This window comes from Triticum dicoccoides, chromosome 7A, assembly GCF_002162155.2.
Source record: "Triticum dicoccoides isolate Atlit2015 ecotype Zavitan chromosome 7A, WEW_v2.0, whole genome shotgun sequence".
Lineage (NCBI taxonomy): Eukaryota > Viridiplantae > Streptophyta > Magnoliopsida > Poales > Poaceae > Triticum > Triticum dicoccoides.
The window spans coordinates 655,490,456-655,499,838 of record NC_041392.1 but is presented as its reverse complement, the minus strand read 5'-3'; the positions used below and the strand labels follow the sequence as shown (position 1 = coordinate 655,499,838).

Here is a 9,383-nt window from a genome sequence, read left to right as displayed (position 1 = left end):
GCGGGCGTGGGCCGGCGATCCTGGCCGTGTGAATGGCGGGTGAACCGGACGACGAGTGCCTTGGTGCTGCGGCCGATGTGGTTGTCGGCAGCGCTAGAACTGGCCGCCCTGCCTCCCCTGTTCGACGAGCTCCACCCCGGCCAGATCTGGCCTGCTTCCTTGCGAGCCACCAGATCTAGCGTCGTTGGGGTAAGGGAGGCGGGGATTCGAAGACCGCGAGAAATCCCAAGCCCGCCTTGCCAGTTTTGGCGGCGGCGACGCTCGAGGGCGTCGTTCCCCTCCTTGGAGGCGCCGTTCAGGTCAGATCCGCCGTCCCCCTTTCCCTCTAGCCTCCCAGGTGAAAACCACAACTCTGTTGGGCGGCGGCGGCGCTCTTGGCGTCGCGTCCTTCCTGAAGGCGCCGTTTTTGGGAGCTAGGTGGACTTTGGGCTTCTCGGCGATGTGGTGGGTGTGCAGCGGCGGTGGTAGCGGGCGCCCTATGTCTGTGGTGAGATTCTCTGTGGCTCCTTGCATTCAGGAGCTCTCATGGCAGAGGAGGTGTGCCTTGCCTTCCAGCGCGAGAGGGGAGCGGGTTCCCCTCCGGTGGCTCATCTCAGTGTTCCGTGAGAGCTAAAGCTCCGTTTTCAGTCAAGGCCTTAGGTTCTCAATGCCTTCCTGGGACACTTGCTATTGCTCTTCTCCGTCCATTCCGGCATCTCTTTCTCTTCCGTGTCCAGTACGTGGGTTTTGGTGATGCTCTGCTCCAGGTGAGCACCCAGTGGCTAGTCGGGTGAGCTCAGTTCCTTTCCAGTTGCAGCCTGCTGGTGTCCTTCCTCCAAGGTTCTAGGGTGAACTTCTACACTGTCAACGGTTCGGTGCCTTCGAGCCAGGCGAGGAGGCAGGGGCCTTCTTTGGTAGTGGAGCTGGGAGGACATGGCATGTCGGGGCCGCTGGTGATTTGGCGACGGCAGGCCCTTCCTCGCCGTCGGAAGTGCTGCTCCTGTGCTGACATTATCCTTCCCTGGTGTCCTATTCGCGACTGAGGACCTACACATCTCCGAGCTGCGTGTCTCCGTGTAGGATCATTTTAGCTTGGTGTGTGTGAGGCTTGTGACCTGCTTTCCAGCGCCTTTGTACCTTGTCGTTTTTACGTTTTCTTATGCTGGTTTCGAGTTTGTAATCCTGACCGGCTGATGGCTTTGTTAATTCAAAGCCGGGCTCTTCTTGAGCCTTCGTTCCAAAAAACTCTAGCATTTTGCTTGTTTCAAATCTCTCAATAGGCAAGGATCACCAGGGATGCAAGAGTGTTCTTACTATTTGCGTTGTCAGGTATCGTGCCTGAGAAGTTGCATAGACATGATGGCAACTAGTTTAGTTCAAAATAACTATTTCTCAAATGACATAGAAATAAAATTCATAGTTGTTGCTAATGCTTTGGCTAGCATTGCTAATCCGTGAAGGAAATTCATAGCTGGAATCTCAATTTAGGGATTCAGGAATAAAATTCCATCGAAGTTCAAATTGTGAACATAGCTCAACAACACCCAACAGCAAAGGCTTGGGCCAGGGCCGGCCCATAGGCCGGGCAAACGGGGCGCCCGCCCTGGGCCCCGGCCCAGGTATTCCTTCTCTAGTAAGTAGAATGGGCCAAGGAAAGCACAAGGGAAAAATAATGAAGGCCCAAGGAGTCGTGCTATGGAAAACCCACCAGGCAAAAGTCAGGTCTGTTCGCACTGGACCATCATCGCTCTCGTCTCTTCAGCTCCGTGACTGCTTCGTTCCCCAAATCCCAACTCCTGAACATCGCCGCCCCTCGCATGCCTGATGCCTCTCCGATTATAAGGACACGGCCGTGATACCTAGGGCGCGAATTCACTCCCCAATGGTCCTCTCCTTCCTTTCTCAACAATCTGGTCACTCCCCATCAACTAGAGTTGGAGAGATCAAGATGGTATGTGTTCTTGCTTCCCGTAACCTCGTTCCTCGATTCAAAGATTCACTGGTAATTAGCCCTACCCTCCGGCAGTCACGATTCCACGTTGCACATTGTTTTGCTCTTCATTGGATCCATATATGAGAGAGTACTCAGGTAGGAGATTAGAAGAGAAAAGGTAAATTTTATTCACTTCATGGTGGTGTCGTCTTATTCATGCTAATTCTGGCTGCTGCGGCCTGTGGATCAAGCCACCTACATCCGCACTAATCCGTTTCCAGGTTCTTCTGCTCCTGTATTAACGCTTTTTATGCAGCTTATTTAGTGACATGTCTCCAAGAAAGTACTCCCTCCGTAAACTAATATAAGAGCGTTTAGATCACTACTTTAGTGATCTAAATGCTCTTATGTTAATTTATAGAGTGAGTATTTGTCTTGGTAGTGATTAAAGGAAGGGAGAAAAATGGATAGATGAACAGGTAGAATCTCAGAAAGGATCAATTGCTTAGTTTTCCTTTTTTTGGCGGGTAATGGCTAAGTTTTCCAAAAGTAGTAATTCTTTGCACTTGACTGTAGTAAATATTGAAGAGCAAAAAATGACAATATTTATGCTGATGCTGATGATACCAACGAGGGTGATAATAGTTGTAGTAAACAATTAAAAAACCTAGCTCATTCACCAAACTCAGAAATACTGCATGTCAATGAACAACAATCATTCATTGTTTGTTTTGTTTTGTAGAAAAAAATATATCTCCATTATAACAAATACGAAAATTGAACTGTTCTGGAGCTATATTGTTCCATCAATCTACACTATGTACTGGATATTTACTTTGCTTCTAATTTTAAAAATAAATAAATAAAATGAGTTTTTGTGTGTCAAAAAGGGCCCCATGTTCTTGTCTTGCCCCTGGGCCCCGTTTATCTGTGGACCGGCCCTTGCTGGGGCCCCAACACGTCAACGACAGTCAATAAGCACCCAACCAGTTGGGGATTAAGAACACTTGTCCTCGCCAACTTTGACCTTTCCATGGCGTGTCTAATGAATGTTGCATTCCATGGAACAGCTGCTGCCTGCTGCGGGCTTATTGAATCTGCACCTCCGCGAAAGCTATGAAGGACGGCGACGTCACAACCAACTGAAATCTCTCTCAAAAAAATATGTCATCAGTCACACAGCCTGAATAATGATGGACACAGCTGCTGTCTTGTTTTGCTCGGATGTACACTCATCCACGTCATGTGTATAACCGACACACTTACCACCAGTCATCCATGTCGTCACCCGAAGTTCATGCCGGCACCATGCCGGCGCCGGCATACAATGCCAGCTTCAGAAAAAAAATACCACACAGTTCATCTGGCGCACTTGCCAGCGACCGGCGCACACGCCAACACACAAAAAAGGGACAGGTGTTCGACCACGCCATCACGGCCGTGGTCATCCCAGCACACTTGTCGTCATACAAAAAAGAATGCGCTGACCGCCATAGACGTACGTGTTCTCTTTTGTTCCTGAACTGGAGCTGCCTTTTTCTTTCCAGTGATGTTGTAATTGGATGGATGAGGTCTCTTTACCAATCACTTCAGCACCTTTAATTTGCATATCCCTTCCCCTGTAGAACTGTATTTTAATTTGCATATCCCTTCCCCTGTAGAACTGTATTCTTAGTCCCAAGCATGCTCATGCATCCAATGACTAATTTGTCTCGTATCAAACCCAAAAGAAAGGTATAACGTCACAGGGAATCTTTAGACTAATCGCTGAGGTTAAAAGATGAGAGTGCCTTCCCATAATTAACTTCCCACAGCAAAATGCATCCATGGTTAGCACATTTTTCATTGTGATGGCTGAAAGTGAGAGATGTAACCGACAACCCCTACTTCGAAAGGGATGTAAAGATGACCCTCATCCTTGGAAATGACCCTCATTTTGATGTCCTATAAAATCCTTTTCTGATGTTAGCCTTTTGCGGCAGCTGTAGTTTAGTTTAGACTTCCCCTTTTTATTGTTTGCACAGATTTTTCGAAAAGGGGCACAAATAAAGATACTATCTTTTGTTTATGCTTGTTTTGAAAAAGGGTTTCCCCCGCTTTATATTATAAAGCCAACGACCAAGCATCCAACGTAAGAGTACATGAACCGATCAAGTCAACAAGTCATGCTGGGGGCACAGCGGAACAAGCCCCAAAAAAGAAGAAGACAGAAAAGGAAACCTAATCCGGCTCGGGTGGGGGTGGCGGTGGAGGTGGCGCTGGCGAGAGGGCTGCTGCCGAAGATCGAAGGCCTGCGCTGATGTAGTCAAGGATTTCCTGATCGCGCCGCTTGCTAAGCAGTCTCCAGAGCTGTAAGAGGCCACACATTTTAAACATAGCGTCAGTCGCACGGTTGGGGATCACACACTCAATGACAAGCTTATTGCGGGAGCACCACAGGGTCCAAGCAAGGGTCCCCAAAGCCACCCAAGTGGCGGCTTTCCGGCGGCCAGGGAGGCTAAATGCCTCCCCAAACAAGTCCGGGAGGTTATCGTGGCACCAGTTGCCACCCACGACCTCCCGGAAGCAACTCCATAGGAATTGAGCTGCAGGGCAACAGAAGAAAATGTGGTTGCAATCTTCCGGGACCAAACAGAGGGGGCAAAGGCCATCCCCAGGGCCATTACGCTTGCGGACCTCCGTGCCCGAGGGTAATCGGCCTCGAACCCACTGCCAAAGGAAGATGCGGATCTTCAGGGGAAGTTTGATTTCCCAAAGAACGGATAATTCCGCCGGTCCCGGAGTGGGTATAATTGCCTGATAAAGGGACCTAGTTGAGAAGCGGCCATTCGGCTCAAGATGCCAAGATAGCGTGTCTGGCTCGGGAGAAGGAGAGCGGAGTGCAATACATGCGACTAGCTCGTCCCATTGTTCGCGTTCCGCCACCCCAAAGGTATGGCGGAAGGTAACGACCCCTAAGTCTACTAGGGTAACTGCAACCGATAAGAGTGGGCGGGTGCAGATCGAGAATAATGAAGGGAAGCGCACCGCAAATGAGCGGGGCCCTGCCCATCGATCTAGCCAAAAGAGGGTGCCAGCGCTGGACCCTACAAAGATCGCGGTCCCAATGCGTAGTACAGGCATCAGACTAATCACCGACTGCCAGAACTGGGACCCGCCTGACCTAGAGGCAAAGGCCAAAGGTTGACCACGAAGGTACTTAGCGCGAATAATCTCCAGCCAAAGGCCTCCCTCCTCAGTCTGGATCCGCCAGAGCCATTTCGAGAGGAGGGCGATATTCATCCGCTTGGATGAGATGACCCCAAGACCACCCTGGTCCTTAGGCTTACAGATTTCAGACCACTTCACCATGTGGTATTTCTGTTTATTATTCAAGCCGGCCTAGAAAAACCGGGAGAGGATTTTGGTTACCTCCTGATGGAGGGATTCATGTAAATTATAGAATCCCATGAGATACATTAGGAGGCTAATAAAGGAGGAATTCATCAGAATCACTCTAGCGGCCTTGGATAGCCATCTCCCTTGCCAAGGCTCCATCCGTGTTTATGCTTGTTCCCATATCATTGTGAGAGTGTAACCCGATCCATGATGGATCCAACGAAGAAACAACTGAGGCTACAGGTGCAGCGCCACCCTGTGTTCCTTGCACTGTACGCATATCCAGTACGGCTGCATCCAACGCGCTCACCTCGAGCACCGTAGTCTCTGCGCCCCACTCGACCGTGGCTACCATCCTATGATGCAGGTTCGATTTTGCCCCGGAGTTGCTCGTCAGGCTTGGCGTGTGCATGGCCAGTGGCGGACCCACCATTGGGGCGAGCTGGCGCGGCCGCCCCGGGTCGCCGGCGGCGGAGGATCGACCCCTACCTACCTATCTTCCTCCGGCGGCGGAGAAAACCAGTGGGTGCGGCGTCTCTGTTCGTGCGGCAGCCAGCGAGCGAAGGGATAAGAGGAAAGCAGAGAGATGTGGGCCGGTCCGCCGGTGGACTGGGCTATTTTCTACAGGCCCAAAATAAACGTCTGTTAGATCTGCTGACTAGTCCTCGATCCAGAAATCCAATCCACCGTTCCCCTCCCTCTGCACGACCTAGACGACCTACTGCTTGCTGCTGCGGTGTTGCGCCGCCGCCAGAGCCCAGAGGCCAGGGGTTCCCGGGCGCGAGGGGCGGCTCCTTCATCTTCTCGCTCCTGCATCGGCGAGGGAGGGGGCCGATACTGCAGCTGTGTGGACCGGTGCTGGTGCTGGAGCCTGGAGGTCGGGCTAGCGGCGAGGGGCGGCAGTGGGGGCTGTGCCGGTGATTGATTTCGGCGAAGAGATGGACTCCGGCGAAGAGGTGGATTGGATAGGCATAGCTGCTGCTGTCGAACTCGAAGAAGCTGAGGCTGAGGCTGCTGCTGTCAAAGATGCGGCAGCTGTGGCAGAGGCAGCAGCTTCGGCGGCCAGAGCCAAACGGAAGCGAGAGCGACCACATGACTCCGACGACCGGCAGGTATCCTCTTCTAGTCTTCTTGTATCCGCTTCCTTTGATATGTTAGTTGGAAACTTGGAATGTTGAATAGCAGATAGCAGTAACAGGACACTCGGTTTTGATATGGTGCCATTTGATGTTGTAGGGCATTCCTCCGGCATTTAATTTAGCTGATGTGGATCCTGATCCTGGCACACGTAAGCAAATTGAAGAGTATGCAACTCCAGAAATTAGAGATGAAATGAGAAGGGCATATTTGTCGAAAGGTGTTGGACATTTGTATGGTCATGATTTTCCTCGGACTCTTTTTGGGAAAGATTGGCGGAACTTCAAAGAAGCATGGTATAAAGATTATGATTGGCTAGAGTATAGTAAAGAGACAAAATCTGCCTATTGTTTCCATTGTTTTCTTTTCAAGCCTCCAAGCATTGGTGACAAGTTTGGCCATGATGTCTTCACTAAGAAAGGGTTCAAAAATTGGAAGAAGGTAGTGGAAATATTCAATGCTCATGTAGGTGGACCAAACAGCGCTCACAACAATGCTAGAAGACGGTGTGAAGATTTCAAAAACCAAAAGCAAAGTGTGTCATATGCAATGACTTCTCATACTGAGAAATCACATATTGAATATGAAGAGCGTTTGAGGGCTGTTGTAGGTGTGGTAAGGTTTCTTGTCTCTCAAGGCCTAGCTTTTCGTGGGCACGATGAGACTACCACTTCCATGAACAAGGGTAATTTCCTTGAGATGTTGGATTGGTATGCAGAAAGATGCAAAGATGTAGCCGATGTGGTCCATAAAAATGCTCCTGGCAATCATCAATTGACTTGTCATAAAATCCAAAAACAAATAGTACAAGCATGTGCCGAAGTGACTACAAAAGTGATAATGACTGAGCTTGGTGATAGTAATTTCTCTCTACTTGTTGATGAGTCTCGTGATGTATCGGTTAGAGAGCAAATGGCTGTGATTGTGAGGTTAGTTATTTGTCATGATTGTTCTAATTCTGAATGTACCTACTCTACCCTCACATGCTTGTTCTAATTTTATAGTTTGTTTTGCTTGAAGGTTCGCGAACCAAAAAGGGGAGTCTTTGGAAAGATTGCTTGGTGTTAAACATGTTCTTGATACTACATCCGCTTCTTTGAAAAGATCTTTGGACGCAATGTTTGTTAAACATAATTTATCCATGTCTAGATTGAGAGGACAAGGATATGATGGGGCCTCAAATATGCGTGGAGAATTTAATGGTTTGAAGAAATTGGTGCTAGATGTCAATCCATATGCTTTTTATGTGCATTGTTTTGCCCACCAACTTCAATTGGTAGTTGTTGCTGTTGTCAAGGGAGTCCTAGCTGTTAGTGATTTCTTTGGACATACAAATAAGATTGTCAACATGGTTAGTACTTCTTATTTCTTATAGCTTATGGATTTGCAAATCCAAATAGTATATATCTAGCCATTATAAAATTCTAATGCACTTACTCTTTTCTTGTAGGTAAGTGCCTCGTGTAAAAGAAAAGATGCATTGTTGCAGAAGCATCATGACAACCTGGTTTTACAGTTAGAGCATGGGGAGATTTTGTCAGGAAAAGGCGAGCATCAAGAGACAAGTTTAGCAAGACCCGGTGATACACGATGGGGGTCACACCACAAGACTCTAATCCGGATATATCAAATGTGGGATTCCGTGGTTGAAGTGCTACATGGTATTTCTCTTGATGGAGCAGATGCTGATGATAGAGGTTTGGCTTCTGGCTTTATGATAAACATGGAAACATTTGAATTTGTTCTTATCTTGCATTTGATGCTTCGAGTGCTTGGTTTAACCAATGATTTGTCACAAGCATTGCAACAAAAAGATCAGAATATAGTCTGTGCTATGAATATGATTGTGTCAGTGAAAAGTCTATTACAAAAGTTGAGAGATGATGGATGGGAGCCTCTCTTAATATCTACTACTAACTTTTGTGCTGCAAGAAATATAATAGTGCCCAATATGGATGATAACATTTCAGCAAGGGGTTACCCAAGAAGATCACGCAAAATGGTTACTTGTCTCCATCATTACAAGGTAACTATATTCAATGAGGTGTTGGATAGAAACATAGTTGAGATGAATAATCGATTTAGTGAAACTTCTACACGCTTGTTGAAGTGCATTGCTTGCCTTGATCCTAGAGACTCATTTAGCAACTTTGATCATGATAAGCTAGTTGAGCTTGCAAATATTTACTCAATTGATTTCTCTTCACAAGAGCTCTATCTGTTGACTGATCAACTCAACATATATATTGATGTGATGAAAAGAAGTACTGAATTCTTGGCTTGCGATAGTTTGAGTTCTCTTGCTCTCAAGTTGGTTCAGAGTAGACAACATCTGGTATTCCCATTGGTTTATCGGCTCATCAGACTTGCATTGACATTACCGGTGGCAACTGCATCAGTTGAGAGGGTTTTCTCAGCCATGAATATTATAAAGACTGATCTTCGAAACAAGATGGGTGATGATTGGCTTAATGATTTGATGGTTTGCTTTGTTGAGCGCGAGATATTTGCTAAAATTAGTGATAAAGAGATTATGGTTCATTTTCATGCCTTGAAGAACCGTCGAGGTCATCTACCTCCACAACCTCGTGTTCAGTATGCAATTACGTCTTAAAGGTATACTACCACCCAGTTACCATCAGATGTGTGTCTATATCAAAATATACAACTCTCATCACACTTGTGCTAATGCATTCTTTATTTTGTAGGTCTCATTTGGAAATTGGAATTATGGGATCATATTGTGGCATAACTGAGCATTTCAAGCGGCAAGAGTCCATGTGAGCAGTCAGGCGGCCTCGGCGACTTTTAACAGTGTACTAGTTTTAAATAGTCTTTTCATCCTTTTGCTGTTGAATGCTATGAGTTCTGGTTGAATATAGCTGCATTTGTAGTGAAAAAAATTTAAACATTAAATGTTCGCCCCGGCTAACTTCAATTCCTGGGTCCGCCACTG

General features: G+C 47.4%; 1 protein-coding gene across 1 annotated transcript; it reads left to right on the top strand.

The window, feature by feature from the left end:
- Positions 1-6,228: 6,228 nt before the first annotated feature.
- On the top strand, positions 6,229-9,211 carry LOC119333810 (zinc finger MYM-type protein 1-like). Its single transcript, XM_037606572.1, has 5 exons — positions 6,229-6,402; positions 6,527-7,356; positions 7,448-7,778; positions 7,878-9,022; positions 9,136-9,211. The coding sequence occupies exons 1-5, from the start codon at positions 6,229-6,231 to the stop codon at positions 9,209-9,211; spliced, it is 2,556 nt and encodes an 851-aa protein (XP_037462469.1).
- The last annotated feature ends 172 nt before the right edge of the window (positions 9,212-9,383 follow it).

Coding starts and splice junctions, on each gene's coding strand:
- LOC119333810 (XM_037606572.1), top strand. CDS start 6,229: ATGGACTCCGGCGAAGAGGTGGATTGGATAGGCATAGCTGCTGCTGTC. Junction 6,403..6,526: donor ATGACTCCGACGACCGGCAG/GTATCCTCTTCT, acceptor TTGATGTTGTAG/GGCATTCCTCCGGCATTTAA. Junction 9,023..9,135: donor CCTCCACAACCTCGTGTTCA/GTATGCAATTAC, acceptor TTTATTTTGTAG/GTCTCATTTGGAAATTGGAA.